We start from the raw sequence: 27,341 nt of genomic DNA, 5'->3' as shown, positions 1-27,341 counted from the left end.
GATGAAAATCCTCGTACCAGGCATGGCTAGCACATTCACAGGGCACTCACTGTGCACCCATGTGGTATACTACAGTTAGATCAACTAAACAGGGCATTTGGCTTATGGGTAGGGTGGGGACTCATTAGGGTAGACCTGCTCCAGACCTGGGAGAAATCAGATATCCATCCACCATTCCCTTGAGATGCGTGTGACCTCCTACATCATGCAGTGGAGGAAAAGGGGTTTTCAGGAAGAGGCCTTTAGCCTCCATGCCCTGCCCTGAGGGCCACCCAAGTTACACACCCAGTACAGCACGTCGGTCCAGCCCTCCATGGTGATGCACTGGAACACGGTGAGCATGGCGAAGGCAAAGTTGTCGAAGTTGGTGATGCCGTGCTTAGGCCCGTCCCACCCGGGCTTGCACACTGTGCCATTCTGGCATTGTCTCCCGTGGCCGCTCTCAAGAGCACAGGGGGAGGGGTCCTCTTCTGCTGGGACATCTCCATGGCCAGGACAAAGAGGACAGGGAAGCAGAAGGGAGGGAGGGGAAGAGATGGGCAGAGAAAGAAGCAAGAATTAGAGAGAAAAGTGACAAGACAAGATCACTGGGAAAACCACGCCAGCAATCATGTGCAAAACAAGTTTAGCTCATTCCCCACATATGCGTTAAACAACATCAGGGCTTAGGCAGTCATCAGTTGAGAAGTCTGGTACCTTCAACTATGACCTAGAGTGAGTGCCATTCTTTTGTAAAGCATCAGCATCACAGTCAAGTGGCCAATCAAAAAATAACCATATAACAATTTCAAGTAGAAACTTGTAGAAAACGAGAGTCACACCTTCTCTCTTCTTCTCCTTTCTCTCCTCCCCTCACCTGTTCTCTCCCTCATGCAGCTTCATTGAAATATAATTTACATGTCTTAGAATTCATCAATGTAAATGTATGGCTCAGTTATTTTCAGTAAGTTTACACAGTTGTGCAACCATCAACACAATCCTTTTTTTTTTTGGTACCAAGGATCGAACTCACAACCTCGCTCTTGTCAGGCAGGTGCTTGTGCCACTGAACTGTATCCCTGGCCCTCTGCGATCCCCCCATTTTTAAACAGTCCCCCCATTCCCATGCGCTTGTTTGCAGTTGGCCCTTGCACCTGTCCCTAGCCTCTAACAACCTGATCTGCTTTCTGTTTTCATTGCTTTGTTTCTCAGAATTTCATATCAAAAATCATGCACTGTGTGGCTTTTCACCTCCCTCTTCTTCACTTCATGGAATCTTTTCTAGTCATCCAGGTTGTTGCACACTTTAGTCTCCTCTTGTTCCTTCTTCCTGTGGAGCAAGCTATTTCATCACTATGTCTATCCATTCACCAGTTGATGGCCACTGGACTATTTCCAGCTTGGGCTGCTCCCGACGTACTCTTGGTCTGGTTGTATGTGAGTCCTTTGTTTGATGAACAAGGTGAGACATTTGCATTACTGATCTGTGAGCTTTTTGAGGGAATGACAGTGTCCCTATCACCATCTCCTGATTCCAGACACCACAAGGCTCTATGTGAAGGCAGCCGAACTGAGTTGGCCTTTAGTCATAATTTTTTGTGACTTTTCAAACTGTGAAATTTTGAGATTTGGATACGAGGCTATCAAAAAAAAGAGAGGAACTAAAAAAGTCAATCCCAAACATAAATAAAACATTAAAAACAGCAGAGCATCTAAAGGGTTGAGAGTTGAGAGACTAAAAAACTGAGACCCAAAGAGATCATAAATTCTGTTTGGTTATCACTCATTCCAGAAATAGCATTCTAGAGTGATGTGTTTGGCCCTGGGATGAGGTGCTGGGATGACATGAGAAATGGGTCGGAAAAAGCAGGGAGACTTGCAGTTTTTCTTCATGTTTTGCTTCTCCGTGGCATCAAGATGCCGCTAATCCTCACATGGTGACGGCTAACCCGACGGCCTCCTGTGGCCTCGGCGCTGAAGACAGCAGAGATCCATAAGAGGGCAGGCTGCCAGAGTGCATTCCAAGTGGCCACAGGAAGGGAAACACGCTTGGGGTTTCAAAAATGTGTGTTTAAAAGAAAACAGCATCAAGGAAAAGCCATCTCATTAATAAGAGAAAAAGGGACACGACTCAGAAAGATTACCTATAAGCTCAAGTGCCGCTCTGCTCTTTTAAATCTGTCGTAAATAACAGTAAGAAAGATTGGAGAATAATTAAGAGGCAGCAATGATCTGGTAAAAATAGGTGTCTATAAAAAGTACTGACGGGAACACTTGAGAAATGTGGACACACATAAATCAGTGGGTCCGGGCAATATGGACTTTAGGGTGAGGGGAAGCCGGCTTAAACGTGAGAACATGCTGGCTTTTTGTTCTTTTGCTGATTCCTAATGTCTGAAGGAGAAGTGTAGGCCATGAGCAATGTAGGCTCCACAATTTAACCTAGAAATCTAGAGAGTCAGAGGCAGAGTCAATCTAGAAAATCCAAATTACGTTTTTTGTAAAATATTGGAGGCAAAGCTTAGGAGAGATGTCCAACCACAGTGCAGTCGGTATCAGCAAGAACCGAAATCCTGGAGAGCTCTGGGTGGGGGGTTCAAGGAGAAACTGCCAAAGACAAAATCAATCACTGTTTTAGGTCTCAACTTTCCGGAGTGAATACAGTGAAGGTGATTTCATTGCTAGATCTTAGCCAGCCCGTCTCTGCTGGTCTCAGGGGTAATTAGTGTGCTTGGGAGAGCTATGCAGAGTGATCTGGCTCTGAGAACCAGCAGACAGATGGGACAACCAGAAACAAAAGGTATCGGCATATGGCGCTGTATCTGTTGAGAACCGAAAGAGTGCCTTGGCTGTGCCCCAGGGAGAAAGGGAAAATCGCCTCTTCAGAGACGGTCTCCGCTGGGGCCCACTGGAAGGACTGCCCAGAGACAGAACAATGGCTCACCTGGCCGACTCATGATTGTTTCAGATGGATTTTTACAGAAAATGTGGTGCAAAAAGCCATTGTATTCTGAAATCTAGAAGTTCATGAAAATCAGACTGAAATAATATCAAAGGGTAAAGATAATCTGACATGAATCCTATTAAAAATGATCACAAGGACACACAAAGTACTTCTGTAGAGTTTAAATATGCACAGAATACAGTCATTTAGCCCAAAGTCTGAAATCTAAAACCAAACAGAACCTGAAAACAAAAACATCTATTCTAAAGGTTTATAAAACTGAAATACACTGGGACGGTTCCGAAGAGCACAGATTTTGGTCATCTGTGCTACAGATGTATCAAGCATGTCCAGATTCCTGCACATCTCTTGCTCCTCATCGAGGTTAGTCACAGTGTGGGTGGACAAGGCCCTGATGACAGCAGCATCATTCTCTGTTGGGAGTGATGAAGTGGGTCCTGGATTGACAACAGTTGTAGGAAGGAGGAGGTGGGTGAGCTGGTGAGAGAGTGTTTGAGAGGACAGCTTCTGTAGCTAAGTGTCTTCACCCCCGGGCCCGGCAGAGGCTCTGGCTCCACACACAACAGCGAGGTTACCTTCTTGGTGGAGGCTGGCATGGATCCTCTCCTGTGGATACATTTCTTATTGTCCTCCAACACCCCAGTTCATGGTCATTTATACTACAGGCACCCACTTCTCTGCTGAATATGTAGGATAAAGACAAAATCCACCACACAAATAATCAGATGCATCTTATGATAGCAAGTGGACTTCTCTTGACTGGGTTTACTATTCAGGATAATATGATCCCAAATTGGTAAGAGCAGAGGAGTCTATTAAAGTGTTCACTGGACCTTCCGGCTGTGTCTATGGGAGAAGAGTCCATGTTTTTTGCTTTGTCTGTGATTCCCACTATGTTCTTGCTTTCTGAGACCACTGAGGCTTAGTTACAAAGCCAGATGGTTTCTAATGATTATTCAGGGCTGCTTATTTTTGGAATGCTTGCAGGATCCTCATCACCAGTAGAAAAACACACTTTTGCTATTTTCCCACTAGGAGAATAGAAAAGACCAGCAGTTCTCCTTGGCTGGATAGTGCAGATCCATTTGATGGGAGGGTTACCGTCTTTGGCTCTGTGGTGGAACTTCACTGTTTGTTCTTCCTTGTTTGAGTGGTGAGGGTCTCACCATCTGTCACTGACAAACTGAAAGGAAATCTTAAGGATTCTGCATCTCTGTGACTGCCTGAGGAGTTTGAGTCAAATGGATCACTGATCATTTCAATACAACTGCATAAACTTTATATACACTACTATCAACTCTTGAGGCAGTCTGAGAATGAAATGTTAACAGTTATATCATTAACATAAATTTAAGGGTCAGGACTAGATACTGACTACGGAGAAGGTTTTGAGTTAGAGATATTATTATATTGCTTGGCATTTCTTTAAGCAAGGTTGAAACCTCAGAATTTTAGATGAAGACAAGAACTTTTTTTCTCAATTAAAATATATTTTAAAACATGGTAATTTATGCTATACAACTATGGCCCAAGTAATTTGGAAATTCTCTTGAGAGTGCATAGTGTCCTCTTTAAAAAAAAAACTGTAAAAAATAAAAAGAACTGAGTGATTCTCTGACTATACGTTTATAGGTTGTTTTTAGGACTATGACTCTGCAGCACTGACCCAGCGACTTTGCAGGTAACCAACCTGTGCATAGCAGCGGGCCTGCTTTGGTTTCTGAATGTGAATTATCCATTTCACTCTTTGCTGTACAGATGGTTTCCAACCTCACTCCCCAGCGCAAGAGAAGTCAAGTTTAATTTAATTTAATGCCTGGGCTGAATGAGAATACAAGGCAGTAGAAATGAAGAGGGGAGAGGTGTTCTTTAGACAGATGCCCTCCAACTGCTCCACCAAAACGCCCAAAACTAAGATGACAGGTCTTGTTTGGAAAAAGAAGAATATAAACTACTAATCCTTTTGGGTGAGGAATTTATTCCCCCAAAAAGTTTTTGTATTTTATGTTAAACTGTTTTCTATGCTTGTTTAAAAGCCTGTCAATCTCTGTTTAAATGGTTTTGTTTAAAGATCAAGCTGAAGTGTTAGTAACTTAAAACAGCAGTTTGTAGCATAGATCCTGCAAGCCCAACTCTGGTCCACTCACAGAGGCGCTTAATGAGCCAGCATCTCTTGGAGAATGCACTAACTTGCTGAAGAAACTTAATGACAGGAGTCCTGGGGGAGAGGGGACCGATAGCTGTGAGATGGATCTACACCTTTTCCTTGAGGAGAAATTTGTCCATCGGTAAAGGGGGTGATTCTACACTTGCCCTTTCATCTACCATAGGAAGGGGCCCAGGGCTCCTGCCTATGAATGGAGAAGGAAACTTTAATTGCAGAGAAGCCAGGATCATCCCCAACAAGGGGACAGACCCAGGGCCGTCAAGGGGATGCCTTTCTGGAAGTGAGCCACCATGATGTATGTCACACACACCACTAGGTTTGAATCTTCTGATATTCAGGGTCAGCTCCAGAAGTGAGAGCCCGAGGAAAGACAGGTTCCTAATTCACTAAATGTTTCTGAATTGTGTATCTCTGTACTGGTCAGTAGTGCTGGACAAAGCCAGTATTTGGCATCTTTCATTAAGACGTATTTTAATGAAAACAGAAGCTGGAATGAGAGGAAAAGAACACTGTGCCTGCCTCTCACTCAGCCATGGCCTGGAAAGGTGGGCCTTTTGATGAAGGGCCTCACCCGGCTCTGCTGGACAAGTGGCCATGTGCTTAGCAGTACATCCAGCCACAGGGGAAACCACTACAGAAAACAAGCAGGCTCTGGGGAGTGTGGTACCCGGAGCCCGCCTCTTACCTGTGATGCCCTCCTGGTTGTAGCACGTCTTATGCATCTTCCCCATGAAGAGCTCCAGGCCGATGATCGCATAGATGATGATGACAAACAGCACGAGCAGGGCAATGTGCAGCAGGGGCACCATGGCCTTGATAATGGAGTTCAGGACAACCTGGAGACCTAGGGTGACAACCACCAACAGGCACAGCTGTGAGAACTTCCTGGCCTGGTGCTTCCCTGGAAGCCACACTGATATAATCTCACTTACCTTTCTTAGCAACCTAGGCACGGGTATCAAGTGCCCTAGTTTTAGATGAAGAAAAAGAGGCTCAAGGTGATACAGTCAGTGGGTGACACAGCGGGGATCGAAATCCAGGCTGGCTTCACTTGAAAGCCGCCTCGGAGACAGCTCTGAAGAAACTGTCTGACAGGTGCTGTACTTCCAAAGGGAAGAATGTGCTGTCTTCATCAATAACTATCAGTTTCTTTCTTTCTTTTTTTTGATTTATCGAGACAGTATTGGTTTATTGACTTAGTAGTTAGGTTGCCCTCGAACTCAGGGTGATCCTCCTGCCTCAGTCTTCCGAGTGCTGGGATCACAGGCATGTGCCACCACACTTGGCTACTATCAAACTTTTTAGTCTCCCATTTTAGAGGCAACATAGACAGAGTGTGCTCCACAGCAGAGTTCAGTAAGGTCAGGACTCACTCTGATGAGTGGCCATGCAGACACTTGTCTCTTCAGAGTGCTAGAGCCTGTGGCTCATCCGGCTGCCATAAAACAGCCCTGGCCTAGGTGACAGGAATCCAGGAGTGTGAGGCTTGTGGTGCTGAAGCTGACACTCTACCAGGATAGAGCTGGGCGTTGCAACCTTCTTAGTCTGGGTGAGGAAAGAACTCTAAAAGCTCTGCTAGGGACTGAGTGGATTGCTCCTCGCCCCAGAGTCCTACCAGGCACATTACACTTTCCATTCAAAAGCCATGCAGAAAGGGACTTCCTGTTCAATTGGCATGGCCCTTCCATCGGGGAAGATGATGGTCTGGAGTTGCACAATGGTGATGAGGGCACAGTATGAACAGATCAGTGTTACTGAATCATACACACAAAGATGTTTAAAATCAGGAACATTGCCAGAAAAGTTCTACCGTGATAAAAACATTGCTTTTCTAAAAAGATCCAGATCCCATCAAAGGAAAAGAAGAATGAAATGAACGGCTCCGTGGAGAAATGGTCTTGTCAGTTTACCCAGAGGTTTGTACTGTTGTCTAGTGAGGAGAAGGGTGCCATAAAGGGCACCAAAAATGCTCCTCCTTCAAAGAGGGTGTTGTGGGGCTTCATTTGCGAATAGCAGGAAGGTGGCTAGGAGGAAGGGGAGGGGCAGGCAGCTCTTCTTTCCTTCCACCTAGGCAAGGTGTGCAGAAATCATCTCATGGGCTACTTTTGGGATAAACGCAAGAGGACACCCACCTCTCAGTGCCACACACTTATCACTTTTGGTGACTTTTCCTAACTTCCCCACTTACCCATGTTCTCACCTCCAAGCCATGGAGGCCCTTCCACCCCTCAGGGAGCAAAACCCCATCTTTGCATTTATCCTTTGCCCTCTCTTCTGGGTAAATCAAGGCCACATCAACCTCACTCTGACCACAAGGCAGTCCTCAGTGCCCTGTGTCCTGGTGGGATGATTTGCAAAAGGCTGATTAGAATTCTCTCCAGCTATTAAGCCAAGCTGGGAAAAAAGTGAAAGAGAGAGAGAGAGAGAGAGAGAGAGAGAGAGAGAGAGAGAGAGAGAGAGAGGCGCGCTGGAATAATTTACCTGTGAATTAATGAGTGTTTTGCCGCCTCCCATTAGAACAAGATGTTTTCAGATCCAAATGATTTCATTAATTAACAAGTTGTACACACATTATTGTTAAAGAATGAGAAACCATGAAGGAAGTTGGGCTGCAAAGCAACTTTCTGAGGTGGCTGTGGGGGGAGCTCCTCAGAGGAGGGGCAGGGAAACCCCACATCTGCATATGAGCCATCCATGAGTGAGGGGTCCTGGTAAGCCTTCAGTGCTGCAGCCTCAAAGGGCAAGAGACAGGTTGGGGCAGACCAGGAGTCATGGATAAGGAGGATAAGGAGCTCTGCTCCAGGCTGAAACCAGTGGGGCTGGTCAGAAGACCACCTCAGGCCTCCAAAACCCTTAAACAAAGGACCCTTCCGTACCTCCCCAGAGCGCCTTTCACCTCTCCACTCGCTTGCATCTCTGACCCTCTCCCCGGGTTCCAGGCAAACAGCCCCCTTTGAATACTCAAATATGCTATACAGTCATGGACACAGAGCAGCATTTCCGGTATGATGATGGGTTACATGGATACAGTGGTCCCACATGGAGCTGAAAAATGCCTAATGTCTAGTGACACTGCAGATGTCATGACATCGTTGCACAGGGCATGACTCACATGTTTGTGGTGATACTGTGTAAACACACCTACACTGCCAGTTACAGGAGACTACAGCACTGTGCACAATTATGGATAGCATGTAGTACTCAATAATCACGACTGACCATGTGACTGGTTTATGTATTTATTATACATTTATCATTATTTTAGAGTGTGCTCTTGCTTATAAAACTGTCTGCCATATGATGTCGGTGGTAGCCTCTTTCCTGCAACCTGGGCTCCCAGCTCTTGGCTTCACTGAGAGGCCACATTAAGTGACTGACCCATGCAATTTAGGTTTGTGCATGTGCATTCCAGGCTGTGTGCGTGATGACGAAATCAGCCGCAGTGTATCTCTCAGGAGGCAGCCCCGTGGTCAGCCCTTCCTCCACTCCTTTAGTCCGGTCCTGCATCCCTCTTCCCTGACATCCTTCTCTAATCTTCCAGGCCAGAAACGTTTCCTTGGCTATACATCTTCCTAGAACTCCTTCCTCTCCTTTGTGCATTTATCTTGGCTTCAAATGGTGTCTTTTATTAAAGTGACCCTGAAACATTTCCTCTGTCTCTTGCACGAGTCTGAGTTTTGGGAAGACAGGCAGAGGGCCTGCTTTTTCCTGTGTTACATTGAGGACTGGCTGGATGCAGAGCATCTTAAAGGCACTCAGGAAGTGTTTTCTGAAACAGTGATGAACACGTCACTTAATCAATGCTATCGCTACTGCAGAGCACTAGTGGGCTTTCCTGTAGTAGAGTCTAATTTCCAGGCCAGTGGAGAATGGACAAGTGAGCTCTAGGTCCTTCAGGGTAGGAGACAGGCAACATGCAGGCTATGAAGAGACCAAATTAAAGTCAAAGCAGCCCGTGGGCTTTACCTCAGCCCTCAGCTATGCTATCAGAATTCCCATACAGTGTCCTGTTCCTCACACCCCCAACTCCTTTGGTGGTTGCACCACCCACCTGAGAACCAGGGCAAATAAACAGATTTCTCATGCTCCTCTTTCCAAGCAGTTTCCAAGTCCTGCTGGCTTGATTCTGAACTATCTTTAGATATGCATAAATTATTTTACTATATAAATAATACATGCTAATTATAGAGAGAAATAGAAAATCTTTATTAAAGAGAAGCTAGAAAATACAGGGAAGCAAAAAGCAAATGGCAATCACTCACTGTCTCACTGCCCAGAGACACTGTTAGCCTCCTGGTATATATTTTGGAAATTTTGGTACATGATTCACCCCCCCCCTTCTGGTTTCTGCCATTTGGTGAACTGGCCTCCCCACTTTCAGGTTTGCCTGGTCTTCATGCTACAGTTAGGTTTTTCTTACTAAAGGACACATGGAAAGCTGTCACTTCTGCAAGTCCTCCAGTGATTCCCTATTGCCTTCAGGTCAAACTCATCTCCCTGGTTTGATCTCCTACGATTCCCAGTTTGCACCTTCTAGTCCAGCAATGAGCTGACTATTTTTGTCTCCCTGCTTCTGCCACTCAGTGCAGTGGACTCCCTATCTAGAAAGCTCTCTGATGCCTGGGAGCTCCTTGGGTCTCATCAGCTTTTTGTCTTTGCACACGTACTCAGATTTAACACACGTGGCACCATCTCACACATGTGAGCACAGGGTGCTTTGGGAAGACAGAAACCACAGTGATGAAGGGGTTGGAAACCACATCATTCAAAGGCCACTAGAAGACACTGAAGATGTTTCGTCAGGAAAACACAAGATCTGTGGCATGAGAAAAGAATATAAGCAGGGATACTCATGCTAATGATTTTCACATGATTTGAACTGCTATTTTGAGGAATATGATTTCTGTATGACCTAGGGGTAGAACTAAAACCAACAAGGAAAGAATCCAGGAAAGATTTAGGCTCAACTCAAATGAAAGTTTTCTAAGAAACAGACTTACCTCAAGGTGAATGGGTGTTAAGAGGCAGTGACTTCCCTGTCCTCAGTAGTGTTCATGAACTAATTAAGCCCTTGAGGAGGGACTTGGCAGAGATTTAGGATGGCTCTGGGACAGAAGAGCTCCCTGGAAACTCACTAACATATTCTGAAGACTCATCATGGACCAGGTCCAGCTGCCAACACTAAACTTGGTCCTGTTTCCTCTTGTCCACAGCCTATTAAGCAGGTAGTACTATTAACCACTGGTTATACGTGACACAAGTGGGTCCAGGGAGGTGAAGTGACCTACCCAGGGGTGCACAGCTGGTGAGTGATGGCAGGGGCACTAGTGTCAAGAGGCCAGACCCCACAGTCTGTGGGCCTCCTCTGCTTCTTGGATACATCTGTTGGCCTCCACGATCTGTGATCATAAGGCATCACCCATGCTTCCAGCATCTTCTGGGAAGCGGAAAAAACTAGTGTTGGCACCACACAAGCCAGGTTGTTGGGTGAGGGCATGGGACCCGAATCCTTTCTCTCCAGCCCTCATGCAGAGTTTGACTCTTGGGGCCTGGACATTTACTAGATTTTTCTTGGGAAGAACTCACAGTTATCTAAGAAACAGCTCCCAGCTCATTTTTAAAAATAAAAATACATCGTTTTCCCCCTATGTATTCTTTCCAGATAGGCTGTGCTTGTGGCTGATAGCGATTTCTGACCCTTCTTCAGGGCCATCTGCCCATATTAGTGGAAGAAAGTAAACCTCTGATAATCCTGGTGAAGCCAGTGCTATGAAATGCCCTGCAAAAACAAGATAATTGGACCACAGATGGTGTAAACCTATTTTCCTAACACTAAGTCAGGGCTTGAGACCTGACAAATGCAGGGACAATAGGAAAGGATATTTAATATGAAAATGATTCTTGGGAAATTTAGAACATACAGTTCCACACAAGGATCAAAAACATATAGTTTAGAAATTCAGTCTCTGCTAGTTTGCAGTTTATCAGGTGACCTCTTCTTAGCAGACGGAAAGACTTGCAAAGTGCCTGGATGCTAAGAAGACCTTCCAGAGAGACAGTGCTGTTATGTCTTATATTTAGATGTCCCCTCAAAGCCTCATGTACTCAAAGGTGAGGCTTTTGGGAGGTGGCTGGATCATGGGTGTGTAACGCTGGATTAGGGAGTGTGATCCTGGGATTAAGGGTGTGTGATAACTGAATTGGTTTAGCATTAACATGGATGTGGATAATGGGAAAGACCACCCGGGTGTGACTGGCACCGCCAAAAGGCATGTAATCTGAATATAATAAAAAAGAGGAAGGCTTGCCATGCCACGGACTATTTCTCCTTTGTGATGCTCCTCTGCCATGCCACCCTGCCTTGGAGCCAGTAAATTTTAGATGGAAACCACAAACTGTGAGCTGAAGTAAAACCTTTCCTTCTTTAACTTTGGGTGTTGAGTATTTTGTGCCAGCAATGAGAGAAGTGGATTCAAGTGCTGTTGAGATTAGCCTGCAGACACCTGGGCTGGCTAGAGCTGATGCCTCCAGGACTGTAACAGACAGTCCACCCATGTATGCAAGACTGAGGACAGATCACACACTTTTGCTTTATAAAAGAGCATCTGGCAAAGCCTTGCTTTGGTGATAAATTGCTCAGTTCAAGGCCCCAAGGGTAATAGCAAGAAGGAGTTTGAAAATGACTTTATAAGTCTGAGTTTGAGAAAGGAGGAAACTGAAAACTCACTAGGGCTAAGAGTAATGTGTAGAAATGTCAGCTGCTCCATAGCTATATGTAAAGACTCTGTCCTTTCTACACAAAAGCTACCCCCTACCTCCTTCTTTGAACTCATATTTTAAGTCATTTTGGTGTCAGATGGGAGAGGAGGAAAGAAAAAGGATTAGAAAACTCCAAAACTGGAGATCTTTGCTAATGTTATTTGACTTTATATTATTGTTCAGAGTTAATGTTGACTCACAGCTTTTTGTTAGTGGCTAGGAATAAACACTAAATGTCCCCAACTATTCAGGCTCAATAATTCCAGTCCTATGTTAGGAAAACAACAAAAATGACCAAGGAGGCTCAGTGACAGAAACCAAAAGGAAACAATGTTAAGAGTCACTGAAGTAGAAAGAAGTTTGGGTTGAGGGTGATGCTAACACATGGTTTATATATAGTTGTTGCCCTGGGCTTCATGTGCTCGTAATCGGAGCTTTTGGGAGGTGACTGAGTCATAAGTATGTGATGCTTATCAGTGAATTAGTTTCTAGCTAAATGTTATGTGGGGAGGTGAAGCCTGGTTGGAGAAAGTGGGTCACGGGGTGAGTGGTCTGGAAGGGTCTGTCTCTCTCGTTCCTCCCTTAAGCCCTGTTTCCTGTCAACCATGCCGGGGACTGTTTCCCCTCTGCCATGCCACCTTGACCTAAGCTAGTCGGTTATTGACTGAAACCTCTACAAACTATGAGACTTTAACTTGTGTCAGGCATTTTGTTCTAGCAATAAGAAATCTGTGAACTCAAGACCACTGTATTGCACATTTCTGAAGGCAGTTGGGGAGACAGCCTTACTCACAGCCTCCCAGCAGATTCAACATGCTGTGACCCCCCGCCAAAGCCTCATGCATTTATAAGTGGGGTTTTTATAGGCTCTAGATCTGGAGAGGGGTTGATACTGGGATTAAGGGTGTGTGGTACTAAATTAGTCCACTGATTGGGTTAGCATAGTTCTGGGTGTGGATAATGGAGGCTGGCAGGCTGGATGGCATAAAAGGAGACCTGCTTGCTGCTTGCAGCCTCTTGCCTCTTGCCTGGACTTCTTCCTTTCTGCAACGCTGCTCTGCCTTGCCGTCCTGCCTTGAAGCCAGCTGACTACAAACTAAAACCTTCACAAATTGTGAGCTGAAATAAAGCTTTTCTCCTATAACTTGTGGGTGTTCAGTATTTTGCCCCATCAACAAAATGTAACGAAGACACAATCCAATTGAAGACAGAGTTGTGGCACCTTTTGAGAGGTAAATAGTACAAAAAGCCTCAGGGAGAAGACACCCTCAGTCCACCTCAAACCTGGGAAATGTTCTTCTACATGTGACAGCACTGCAGCGGGTGCAGCCATGGCCATATAGGAGCTGCTGCTGCAGACCCTGCTGTGCTCAGAGCTGGCATGCAGAGGACACATCCCTGTCCAGAACGGGGCATGAGTCAGGGCCTGTCTGTCTACCTGAGCCTCAGCCCTGGGAAGAACATGAGGCGTAAGGCAGCTGCGCCAATTTTTCAGAAGGAAGTAGAAACCATGTTTAATCCAGAGACCTAATTACTTACAAGTGGTTGACGGAGGGGCTAACCTTACCCAGCTGAATTCAGACTTCCATGTGTCCCAACCGAGGATCAAACTTACTGACCTTGCACACGCTTGTACTGCTGAGCTAAATCCCCGGCCCATCTCAACAAATTTTTAACCAAATTCGAACAAAATTGAGAGTCACTAAAAACTTAAACATTGAGCTCCCTTATGAGCTCCTCAGCTCACATCTTGAAGCCATCTGCAGGGGAAAGAGGTCCCTTAAAGCAGATGTTCAAGGACGGTGCACTACTCTTCCCTGTCCACCAAATCTATGCTGTCCCTGGACCTATCACCCTGTGCGTGTGACCCTACCTTCAAGGAAGAGCAGATAAGGCACTAATCTCTCTTAAGAGGGGAGGCTAGAATGAGACTTTGCATCTCCTAGGAAAACACTGTTGGCAGGGTTCTCCCTTCCCTGATGGAGAGAAAAAGGTTTATCTAGGCTAGCAAGTTCTTTCTCAAGGGCCAAGGTTGCCTTTCTCCCGGACCCCCTGGACAGTTCTGCCAGCCCTCACTGCCACCCCACTGGATAGCTCTGAAGCACTTGCAGATTGCTCTGGGAGATGGGAGACAAAGAGCTGTGCAGTTGTTAAAGAGCCCGATGACCTCAGTGAATCCTAGCTCTACACTTCTCAGATACGTCTTTGGACAATGAGGGATGATAACAGTGCCTGCCTTCTAAAGTTGCTGTTAGAACTGAGCAAGTTCATTTAAGTGCTTAGGATGTCTGGCCCACAAGTTCTTCTTAAATGACTGTCATTATTGTCATGAGTGTGGCCAGGCTCTTAGCTGGAACCTTTCAGAGGAATCTGCTTGCCTATCCCCTGGGAACTTAAGTGCAGATTCAGATCCAGTCCTTCTGGAGTGGGTTTGCTTTTTCATTTCTAACCACATTTTCATCTTCTTCATTTGAGAAATGAGGCCTCAGAGCACTAGATCAGCTTGGAGTCTCAGCAATATTATCCAGGATGGTTGGGGTTCTGTGATGCAGGGAGTGGGGTGATCCTGGCACCTCACCCTCCCAGGTAATCTGTAATCAGAAAAGCATTGAAGCCAACACTGCATCCAGAACACATACTTACTAGCATAACCATAAAACAGGGTTATCTGTTGGATTTTTCATGTACTTATTTTATTATGAATGCATGATCACTGCGGATGGCGAGACAGGGAGACCTACATCTCTGCTGCACACAGGGAGGGTAGGTGATGCTGGCTGCTACTCTGGCAGCCATAAAAGCTATTCACCAGAGTTATGGAGGAGCCTGGCAACTGCGATCCAATGCTTCAACTTTATGTGTGAGTGGTGCAGCATGGATTTTCTCTCTTGACAGTATGGTCTTTGTCATTACCATTCTGACCAAGCCTGCACTACTGCAGGTGATTTATGGCTTCTCTCTGGCCAAACTACACATTTCCCTTGGTCATTTTTGGTTTTTTCATAGCTTTTTGCCATTCTTGCTTTGGTTTTTTTTTTTTTTTTGAGACTTTCTTTTTTTCTTGTCCCAGAGACAATGTACAGTCTTAGTCCACCACCTCTATGATTCATTCCTCGCCTCCTTTATTCCCTTCCTTCCATCCTTTTTGAGTCTGGGGACTGTCACAAAGACACAAAAGATGCAGTCCCTTCCCATGAGGAGTTCTGAGACAAACATGGAAAGGCTAATTGCAAAATCTGGTAATAACCTGACTACGAATTGTGCCCAAAGAGTTTCAGAAGCATAAAGGAGAAAAGACCTGGGAAACACAAAACTATTCCAGAGGAATGGACATGTGGGCTGGGTCCACAGGGAAAAGCTCCTTTCTGCCCCTTTATTTAGTTATCTTTGACTCCTGGTGGGGCCCTGTAACCACCTGTTTTCCTTATAGATTGGGCTGTCCTTCCTGTCTCTGCCAGGACTGGAAGTGTCCTGTCTTCAGATTTCCTGCCCTTTAACCTGTCCTGTTCCATTGTCCCATTACTCCTCACTGTCCAGCAGTAGTTCTCTGACTGAGAGTAGACTCCGAATTCTCTCTACATGATTTACACATGCTAAGTACTTAAAATTTATTTGTGGAAAGAATGGAATCAAGTTTCAAAGATCAGAACAGGAAGTTCTGGAAAGAAACAGGCTGACTCAAGTTGAGATCATTCAAGATACCCAGTACATTGTACGGGGACACCGGTGCAGTAAGGGGTGGCATAAGAGAGAGTGTGACCTCTCATCCCTTCTAGGGCTGAAGATGTGAGGAGACAGTGGCTGCGTGGAGGAGGAGGAGGAGAAAGAGAAAAGGTAGAGTAGAGGAGAAGGAGGAGGAGGAGAGGAAAGGCTCACCTAGACAGGCTATTGCAAAGTCATCCAAAGATGCCCAGCAGGGAAGCATCTGGGTACCTGGGACTCCTAAACTAACCTTCCAGCCTTCTGCTGAGCCACTGCTCAGCTCTCTGACTGAACCTGACTATGGAAGGTAAGGCAGTCTTTGGACATAGTCCAGATGACTGCCGCCCTCATCTGAGAGCAAAGAAAAGGAGCTAGGAGGTGGGAAAACATGATGTGTGGCAGACAGGACCCAGAGCTGAAGTAGCTCCCCAAACATCCTTGGCTTCCTCTGTGCCTCCATCACCATCCCATTAGGGCAGTGAGGGAGGTGTCCTATTTGGAGTGGCCCAAGTTTTGTGAATCAACAGGTCTTCTTCCAGGAAGAGTGATTAAATAAACATCTTCTGACTTTAACTCACTAGCCAACTCAAGGACCTTATCTCCCCAGGTCAAATCTGACTCGGTATAAAAGCAAAAGTTCCTATCAGCATTTCTGGTTGTGATTACCTCCACCACCACCGCCACCCCTGCCGACATGACCACCACCACCGCCGCCACCACTGCCATCATCATCATCATCATCATCATCATCATCATCATCATCATGTGGTGATAATTGGCCCACACTCCTGCTCTACATGAACCAGTTTGTATTAGACATGATGAATCTCATAGACCACACTCTGTGACTTCACTTGGCTAACAGAGTTTTATGGAAAAGGGGTAAAACCAAATTTCATAACAAAATAATAGGAGAATAACAGTTAATATAGTATGTTGTGTAATCTTTAAAGCAATTGCTCAGAGTATAAGATACAGGATTACAATTTTCCCCAATCAGTATTAGCACAAACCTTCCTTTTTAATGAACTAACAGACACTAACAGTAAAACTGACTTGCATTTTTTCCCTTTTCCCTCCTGCCCTTTCTTTTTCGTCCATCTTAGTTCCTTTTTCCCTTTGAAAAATTTTGTCCCATTTTGCAATATTTATTGGACATTTTAGAACTTATTCACTCTTTCAGTTTCTCATACCAGGAAGACAATATGATGTTTACACATGTGAATATGATTTATTCCACTTATGATTATGGTCTCAGGTTGCATCCATTTACTTATAAAAGTCTCAAGTTTATCCTTCTTTATACCAAGTAGTATTCCATTGTATAAAAACACCACACCTTATTTTATCCATTCCTTGGTTGATAGGCATTTGGGTTGTTTCCAAGATTTAGCTATTACAAATTGTGCTGCTATAGATATGGCTGCTCATATACCACTGTGGTGTGATGTTTTTAATCCTTCTGGCAAGATACTCAGGAGAATAGCTGGGTCAAATGGGACCTCTAGTCCTAGTTTTTTGAGGAATCTCCACACTGATTTCCACAGTGGTTGTACCTCGTAACAGTGTAGAAGGGGTTCTTTTTCCTCTAGCATTTGTTATTGGTTGATTTGATGGTAGCCATTCTTTCTGGGATAAGATAGAATTTCAATGTTGATTGAATTTGCATCTCTCAAATGACCAGTGATGTTGAACATTTTTTCATGTATTTATTTGCCATTTGTATTTTTTTCCTCTGAGAAGTGTGTACTTATCTCAGATGCCTATTTTTCAGTTGGCTCTTTCAATTTAGGGGGGTCTGATTTTTTTCACTTCTTTATATGTTCTAGATAGAAGTTCTTTGTCTGAGGGGCAGTTGGCTAAAATTTCCCCCCACTACCTAGGTTGTCTTTTCACTTTGTTGGTGATTTCTTTTGTTGTGTAAAAACTTTTTTAATAAGATGAGATCCTAGTTGTTGATTTTTAAAAGTATTTCACATGCAGTTTGGGTTTTGTTCATGAACTTTCTACCTGCACTTAGGTCTTCAAGATTTCTACCTACTTTCTCTTCCAGTAGAGTGTTTCTGCTTTAATATTTAGAGCTTTGATCCATTCTGACTTCAGTTTAGTGCATGGTGATGGACATGGGTCTGGTTTTAGGCAACAGACACTTTTACTGGCCTCACAGACCTCAAGGAATTTTGAAAGAACTAGGCAGGGAGGCAGCTCTCCCTGGGGTTAAGGATTAAAAAGACTGTCCCTGCCTGATAACTTTCTTACTGGAAAAATCTTGTTAATGGAGAAGGCTCAGCTTTTCTAACGTTTGCGGGTCCTTATTTGAATGCCCTTCTACATGAGAGAGATTTCCCTTTATTTTTAAGTTATCCTTTCCATATTAATAATTCCCACATCACACAAGAGGCTCACTGAACACTGAAGGAGCATTGTCCTAGAGAAGAGATGGTGAATATGCTGCTGCCCAATAAATTTACAACCTTTAAGAGTAAGAAGCATCCTGATGTTAGGAGAAGATTAAATACAGAAGCATGGAGACAACAATGACAAAACTAGCTACTTCACCTCGAGGACTCAGGATTTGCTGGGTCCTGTGTTAAGACTTTACACAATCCCTGCATTGACTTGGCCCCCTATCTTCACAAACACGAGCGAACTGAGGTAAGACGGAAAACCTGTCCAAGCCTGCAGCTGTGGTAAGGGATGGAGATTGAGTTAAAAACTACTCTAAATTTCTTCTTAGCAATCCCCCAGGCAAAAATGGCAAACACACTGGCACCTGTACACTACTGCAGCCCTGATGCTGCTATTGGTCACCGTCTCTAACCCTCTGGTCCAGGTGGGGCCCACGGTCCTTGACAGCAGCTGTAATCCACTGGGGGTGTCTGGGATATAATTTGTTAGTCCTTTCTGCTGCCTCCTTATTGTTAACAAATTGCAAGCTTTTCCTGCAGCAGAATAGGAACCAAGCTCTTTGGCACCTGTCCATGATGTAGAATCCTGGGTCAATACCTTTTCTGGATTTTTAAAAAACCTTTTAGAAAAAATTGCACAATATGAAATGCATACAGCAAACTAAAGAAAACAAAAATGTTACAGAATATAAGACACTGCAATGTGACAAGACAAACGGCCATGTAAAAGTCACTGTCAGCATGCCCTCCCACACCAAGACAATCACTAAACCTTTACTAGCAAGTTAAAACTTAACTTCCTACATTACTGAGAAAAATCACAAATCTATCAAAAATGTCAAAAAATTACTTTATGAAATTTAGCATCTGTTTGTTCCCTATATTCATTTCTGTATTTCTCATTTTTTAATGCTCTGTGCTTGTACCTCAAGCGTTATTTTTCCTGCTTTCTCTAGAGTTTAACAATTTTATTTCCATCTATGCCAAGTTCTTTTAAGTCTCCCTGCTGCTTTTTATATTTTAGGAATTGTATTCTTCATTTCTAAAATATACATTTGGAAAAAGAATAAAACAAAATACAATTTGGTTGTGTTTGGTTCTTTTCCATATCTTCTGGTTTTCTGAGCAGTTATTAATTTTCACATTAGTCTCTTTAAGTGTAAGAAATACAATCATTTTTAGTTTCATAGATGATTAATTTCAGTATTTGGATCCCCTGTGGTTTAGTTTTTACTGACTATGGTTTCTGCCAATTTTTACTCATTAATTTTGTCTTCTGGTATGGCTAGTTATTTTGTTAGATCTAATTTACACAAAATTATCTTTCAAAATAATTTGCTGTGAATCTTTCTCCAGGATTCATGTTTATTTCTGTCAGGTATCTTTTCCAAGTTTTATAAAAGAGAACACTTAGAATATTTTTTCCAGCATGTCTAACTGTCCTCCTTAGGACAAGTGATTCAGATGACCACAGCTGCCATTCCTGAAAGCAAAAGAGTTTTTTATGGAAGAAATCACACAGAGAAGTCCCCTCACGGTATATAGTTTTTCCTACTACCTTCACTTCAGAACTAGGGGTCTGGGTCTTTTAAGGCATAGACATGCTCTAGAGGGTTGGTAAATCTCTTCCAGTAAAATTTCTGTAGGGCCAGACACAGAACAGAGGCTCCTGATGGGACACATCGGGTGATAAGGTTAAACGGGAGGGCACAGTGGCTTGGTTGTATCCATCACAGACTGTCACTCCTTTCTTCAGAAACATAAGTGGTACAGCTTTTAGGAAAACTGCAAAGTTTCTCCATGTTCTTGGCTGCAACTGAAATCTACTGCAGAATCACTAAGTTGAGTTATAAAGATAACCCTGTTATATCTTTATTTTTCCAACAAGTGCTTTATACCAAGGCAACTCCTAGCCTCCTCTTGGCTGTTCTGGAGGTGGAGTGTCACAAAGAACCAAGCCTTGTCATTGCCGTGAACTCATGTTAACCCCGCACCATATGCTACTCTTTCTTGAAACTGAAATGTTCTTAGGGTCCCAGAATTACTTACTTTTTCATTCTGGTTTAAATTACTAATTCATGTACAGGAACTTTGATCAAAGTTTTGGCATGGATAGAATTTTTTATAGAGGAAAAAAAATCTCCAAACATTATGCTTAGCTTAAAAAAATCCATAAATTTTAGGGATAGTGGAAAATATGCTAAGTTATTTCCTCTTCTGGCATTAACAGCTGTGTGGTCATGTTAAATTGTATCACCTTTCAGATTTAGGTTTGAACATGTTTAAAATGAAGACATTGTATGAGAAAGACCATTCAATTCTAAAATTTGCTTGGTTGTTGTTATTTTCTAAATATGTTAAAAATATTTTAGTACCTTTCCTTCCTCCAGTTAGCACTGTACCTCACATATAGTAAGTCCTCAACATATTAGTGACAAATAAATTAATATGTAACATATCAAATAATACCATATTCTGTAATATATAGATAACATATCATGTATGGGGAATCTTTACATATGTTAACACATGAATCACTCATTTTGTAATTTAAAAAGTCAAGTATGCTTACATTTTCATCTATTTTGGATTAACAGGCACCAGACTGGCCCCTTTACCATAAACATTCTTTAAAACTGGACAAAAATATAAAAATCAGTGTTTTGTAATAAAACAACACAGGAGCATGACATCAAAAGAATGGAAGCCATGTTGTTCTGTTTTTCTGCCAGGGCACAATTTCCCTTCTGCCCCACAGAGAGCTAGAGTCCAAGCAAACGGTGGCAGTGCTACTGACCCAGGCTGACCACAGGGCAGAGAGCAGATCAGAGTTTGCGCAGCTGAAGGGATATGGTGGGCCACTGGAGACGAGGCAGCTATGTAGACAAGAGGCACTGGAAGTTTGTGTTGTGTCACTTGTGTCCCTGGCTTAGTATTAGGCTGTGTAGATGCTGGGAGAAAGCTGTGAGGTGTGTCTAATAGCAGCTGCTCTGGGGCAGAAAGCAAAAGACAGGTGCTGAGGATTATGAATGCTGGAGAAACAGTGGTGGAAGAGGCTGGAGCTCTGCCTTGCCATATTGGCGAGATCTGGTCAACATTTAATTTACCACCTGAACAACCAACTCAGGAGCCAGGAAGGCGCATCGGGGGTAAGAACCTTAACCTAGAGTGATACATACTGCAGATCTCTCCTAAAACAGCCTCGAATCAAAGTCTGACAAAATCTGAAGGGTAAATGGCACTTGAGGTTGAAGGGTTTGAGTTTTCAATTGTTCTGTATCAGCAAACGAAAACCAAGTCAACATGGAGCCAGCGACTGAACTGTCTGCTGAAGAATTAACACTCTTAGGAAGATGACAGAATCTGGAGTCTCTACAGCATATTATTCATGTCTCCAATATTCATAAAAATCACTAGATATATAAAGGAACATGAAAGTGTCATCACTAGCTATATAAAGAAGTAGGAAAGTATCATACATAGTCAAAAAAGCAATCAATAGGAGACAGAAATGAGATTTTTCAGTTGTTGGACTTAGTAGACAAGAATTTTAAAACAGCTGTCACACATATGCTTAAATGAAAGGAAAACACAGTCAATGAAATGAATGAGTATATGGTGTTAAAGAAGGAAGAAAATTCCACAATAAGTGGAAATTATAAAAGGGTATGGGAGCCAGGATTTAGCTCAGAGGCACAGTGTTTGCCTGGCAAGAGTGAGGTGCAGAGTTCGATATCCAGTACCAAAAAGGTACTGGGGAGGCAGGAGAGCCCAAAAACAAAAAACAAAAACAACCCCCCCAAAACAAAACACAAAACAAACAAAACAAAACCAAAAAAGGTACAAAATGAAAGTTCCATAATAGAAAAGTACAGAGGGAAAATTTACTGAACAGGCTTGGTGAAGAAACTGAAGAGAAACAGCAGAGCAAAAAGTAAGGAAACTGGATGGATAAGCAACAGAAAGTATCCAAAGTTTGAGGAAAAAAAAAGAATTAAGAAAACGAAACAAGGCTCAAGGGACCAATGAAACGATATCCAATTGGTTCAGGAAAAAAATATTTGAAGAAACAATGACCAAATTTTTTCCTGAGATCCTGGATGGATCTCAGGATCTCAGCAAACTTCAAGCAGAAAAACTATAATGAAAACCACAATGAAATATATTCTAGACTTCCGGGAGAACATGGCAGACAAATAACAGCAGCCACGGAGGCTCTCTGAGATTACCAGTTTAGAATCCAGGAGCGGGTGCTGGGAATTTAGCTCAACGGCATAAGCGTCTGCCTTGCAAGCAGGCGGTCATGAGTTCGATCCCCGGTACTGATAAAAATGAAAAAAAAAAAAAAGAATCCAGGAGCGGTGCCGTGTGAGGAGTCCTATGTGAGGGGAGATGTATCCTGCCAACCCAGGAACGAACTAAGCTGAGACAAACCAACTGGAAATGCAATCCTGATGCTATAACAGGAACAGATAAAATCTCAGTGTGGAAGCTGGATCCCGTGCCATTGGAAGCCGCGATTTGAATTTCCTGCTGCCGCTACTGCGTCCCAATCCGCACTGCAGGGAGAGAGACGCGCAAAAGCTCTGAGAGCTGGAATCGGCGAACCAAACGGCATTGAGAGCGGGACTGGCAGGGAGCCCTGCATCGACTTGCAGTAAGTGAGAGAAATGGGGACCCTTTCATAGACCTGGAGGCTCCAACAGGGGACATTCTGGGAACGAGCAGACTAGCCAGAACAGGGCCCTGCAGTGACTTTAGTGGCATATTCCCCTCTCAAGCGGGAATGATGGGAGCACTTGGCCTGGTGACGCCATGGACTAAGATCCAGTAGGCTAGCCCAAATCAGGTCCCTGCGCCTGGCGCCGCACCCTAGCAGTGAAGCATTCAGTAGGTTGACCTGGAGGGGCGGGCCCAGCAGAGGCTGTCCAGCTCTGTGTCTCCCTAGTACACTGCAGTGGGCAGGAACATTTAGCCGGCGAATTCAAACAAACTGTAACAGACAAAGAGAAAAAAAAAAAAAAACTGGAACTCCTACATACGCTTGTATGGAAGGAACAAAAAGTATGGGAAAATGGAGCAACAAGAAAGGGTCCTCAGACCCCAATCCTGAGAACACTGATCCAGGAAAAAGGTAAATGCAAAAGAGAATGAAGACAGAAAACATGCAATATCCGACACGGCACCTATAGACATAAAGTGGTATCTCTGGAGCCTCATAGATGAGTTCAAAAATGATGAAATAAAGCATTTATTTGATGAAATAAAGCAAGAAATAAGTAGAATAGTTAGAGAAATGCTGAGCACCGCCCAAGAAAAAACAGATGGTGGAATGGAAGAACAGAAAAAAAGGGGAGAATTGTTTGATGGAGAAAATAGAGAAAACATAGAATACATGAAGCAGGTTCACAGAGATTACCAGGAAACTAAAAACTCTATTGAAAGCTGGCATAACAGCTTGAAAGAAACTAAGGATAGATTATCAGAACTGGAGGACAGATTGGTAAGGTGGGAGCATGAAATGAAAAACTTCTTAAAAATAACAAGAAAACAAACAGCAATACTACAAAGACTAGAAGATGACAAGAGGATCCATAACTTAAGAATTAAGAACATAAAAGAAGAAGTAGGGACTCAAACAAATGAACTACGAAAGCTATTCACAGAAATAATCCAGGAGAATTTCCCCAATTTAGCAAAAGGTAAAGATACTCAGATGTATGAGGTGTACAGGACCCCAGCCACCTACAACCCAAACAGAGCTACACCCAGGCATATAATAATAAAAATTCCAGAAATCCAATATAGGAACAGAATATTAAAAGCCGTCAAAGACAAGAAACAGATCACTTACAAGGGAACACCCATCAGAATTACAGCAGACTTCTCGGCACAAACCATCAAATCACGAAGAGAGTGGGGGGGAATAATTCAAGCTTTGAAAGATAATAACCTCCAGCCAAGACTGATATATCCTGCACAACTGTCCCTAGAAATTGATGGAAAAACAAGGTGCTTCCAGGATAAAAAGGAACTAGGGGAATTTGCAACCACCAATTCAACTCTACAGAGATTACTGCAGGATATTCTAAAAATGAAAAATACCAAGATTCCAGAAACAGTGGCAGAGTGGCCACAATTGAATTGGAGCAGAAAGCGAAATGAAGAAGACAAACTGACAACTAGTGACAGAAAAAGAGCTGAACAGAAATGAGGCAGAGAAGGTTGGATGGTAGGAATAGCCATTTTGGAGAAAACAAGACATCATAACAGGTAGTGCTGACTTAAAATCCTCTTGTTTTGAAGTCCCATCAAGCTTTTGTTCTTCTATCTCCATCAGTTTTAACGTGTTGTATCTTATTGAACTTTATTATATGTGATAATATAAACAAAAACTTTTATAGACAAAGAGATTATACAGAAACCATTGTTCATTTTCTGTTAGTTGATTCTAAATACCCTGTAATACTGTCATTCTCTTGAACAGTTTTACATTGTCTTGATATGTTTGATGCTACAGTATACGAAGTTATACCCAAAGATTTTAAGGGAAGAGACACTATGGTAACTACTATTATGTCGAGATTATCTTGTGGTGAAACACTATTTTGCTTAAATAGCTATGTTTTGACCTGCGCTGTTTTGTTGGTATGCCCTCTTTTTCATCTCAATCTCCTTTTTATTATCTACTTTTTCATTTTTATCCTTTTAATTAAGGGAAAAATAAATAAAAAATAGCAGGATATATTATAGTAACCCACTTTGATTTCCTATTAACTTGATTTGAAACTCTGTATTGCTCTCACCATCTTGTTCTGACTGATTTTCCTCTATTCTGTTATGCTTGATATTACAAAGTTTGAAAGTATAGGCAACAACTATGAAGACAATAAGATTCATTGTGATGCCCATTCTGGTTGACTATTATCTTCTTTTAAAGTCCTGTAATGTCTCCAATGTTTTGGTTTTATTGGTCTTATTCTTTACTGTTTTATACAATTTTATTATAACTGATGATATAGGCAATTCTTTTTAAGATAACAAGAGGCATTATGGTAACCATTGTTGATCACCTTGTATTTTGTTTTTACATTATGTATTATGTCCATCCTTTTGATTTGACTGACTCTGTCCTGGTATGTCACATTTGGTTTTACTTTCTTCAAAAAAAAAAAAAGTATTAAGAACTGTGGGAGTAATAAAACCCAAAATGTGTAATTGTCATTGTACAAAAGAAAGGAAAAGAAAGTTCTCTAAAAGATATAACTGCATATATATTTAAGTGTATAAGATAGATAACCATATTACTGAGTTTTCTTGGATCATTGAACAAAACTGTTTGCAGTCTCACTGTTTGAAAGTCCCCACTATATGCTTTAATTTTGTAACTTCAACAACTATTTCTAAGATGACAATATGTAATTAACTAGTGATTTCCTACTGTTTACTTTTTCTGAAATTCTGTATAAGTTGTACCCTTTTTCTGTTTTTTTTTCTTTTTTCTCCTTAAATAAAATTTTTTTAAAAAGACCAAAAAAAAAAAAAAAAGGAAATATATTCTAGTTGAACTTCTAACAAAACCCCTAAGTGGCCTTTATTACTACCATCGTTTTAAATTAAGTCACAGATGTCTTGCTAACTCTATTGTTTGTTTATGTTTAAAGAACTCCAGGAAATAGCCAGGCACAGAAGAGAATCAATCATGGAGCTCCTGAGTTTAAGAAGCTCACCTGGCGTCTGTGACTGTCATGTTACCTGCCAGAGTCCTAGGCTCATGATCAGTGCCGAGTAAATGCCTGTTGACTTATCATAGGACATATATTCTCTCTGTATTGTGCTGGGAGCTGTAAGAGTGAAGGGACTTGCCCAAGGTCACATCCATAAGTGACTGCCTCAGGTCTAGAATTAGTGACTAGCTTACTTCTGTTCTCTATCATAGAAGCACAGAATGGTAATGCTTAGAGGGATTTTAAGGCTAAGAGTTTGCCAGAAGAACAGAACCAGTAGGAAATATGTGTGTGAGCATGCAACTCCTTTATTCGGGAGGACACAGCATCAGAGGCAGGAGAGCCCACATTGGCTGTCTGTGAGATCAGAGGTAGAATAGTCCACAGTGCATGGTGGGGAGCTGGATGATTCAGCAGCTGCACAGCTGAAAAGGACGAAGTCACAGGACCACAGGGATCAAGCATGCAGCATCAGCCCAAGACTGAGAGGACATTTAGAGTTGGTGGCATGAGTCTATGATGGAAGACTGAGGAAACAGGAGACTGATGTCTAATGGGATGTTGAAGACTGGAGGTCTTCTAAACTAAGGTCATTTCTTTCTTTTTCCCCTTTTATCCTGTCCAGACTTACTGATTGGTGCAAACCACACTGGGGGTGTGTCTTCTGCAGTTTCCTGACCTAAGTGTCATTCATTCACAGATGCACCCAGAATGATGCTTTGCTAATTTAGGTGTTTCTTAATCACTCAAGATGATAAATCTTGATGAACGGTTACAGGATTAATGCAGTATAGCCCTATCCTTTCACAGAGAAGGAAACTGGAAGTCAGAGTCCAAAGGACAAATGTTTCATCCTGGGTTTCCTCCCTTGCAGGCACCGAGAGCCTCCATTTCATCACAATTCTACAGGTGGCGACAGCACCATTTCTCATCAGCACCAAAAGAGTCACAACCCCATAGAACACACAAAAAACCCAACTACCCAACTATCTATTGTCCTTAATCTATGAAGCCAGATGGGGTACCCCATACCCTTCAGAACTCCTCTCTACAGGGAAAACCATTCTCTCCTTGGCAAGAAACCCAACTCGTTTGTTGAGTCTTTCTCAGTGGGAGACATTCTGCATGGATCACCACGTGTAACACTGGGGAGGCACTTGGAATGTACTTGCCTGTACATTGCATAATGTCCCTTCCTTCCTAGACCACTGGGCCGGCTAGTCAGCTAGCCAAGCTCTTGGAGTCTGAAAGCATTGCCTCGATGTCTGTGCAAGACACTGCTTTTAATTGGTGGTAGTCCTAACACTGATCACCACCTACATTTTTATTCTCAAATCAAAAAGGGAATTCTGGGGCACTCTGTGCATGTTAGCATGAGATGAGGCTGTGTGACGGAATTCATTCTGTGTCATGTTATTTTTTTTTACCCTGCTGTATCCCAGAGCACCAAATAATAGAGATTTTCTCAGTTGAGTCACACATACTGTTATTGATTTACCTTTCAGTAAAACGCCATGACAACAGAGCCTGGAACTTGTGAAATGTGCTCTTGTAAATTAACCTACTTTGCTGCCTGTGGGTTGCCTTTCTTTTTTTTACTCCCTGATGTGGTGGCTCTTCACAATCTCTAATCT

The 27,341-nt window shown here is 42.9% G+C and overlaps 1 protein-coding gene across 1 annotated transcript in view; it reads right to left on the bottom strand.

Moving 5' to 3' along the window:
- Cacna1c (calcium voltage-gated channel subunit alpha1 C) overlaps nt 1-27,341 on the bottom strand; it is a gene marked incomplete at its 5' end in the record, with an annotated part of 685,364 nt that overhangs the window by 191,769 nt on the left and 466,254 nt on the right. Inside the window, 2 exon segments of the mRNA NM_001172923.1 lie at nt 286-482; nt 5,797-5,955. Coding sequence (NP_001166394.1) covers nt 286-482; nt 5,797-5,955 — 356 coding nt within the window.

This window comes from Cavia porcellus, unplaced genomic scaffold (genome assembly GCF_034190915.1).
Source record: "Cavia porcellus strain 051 isolate PalLab524CR breed Dunkin Hartley unplaced genomic scaffold, mCavPor4.1 scaffold_19, whole genome shotgun sequence".
NCBI classification, from domain to species: domain Eukaryota; kingdom Metazoa; phylum Chordata; class Mammalia; order Rodentia; family Caviidae; genus Cavia; species Cavia porcellus.
This window is presented reverse-complemented; position numbering and strand designations above follow the sequence as displayed.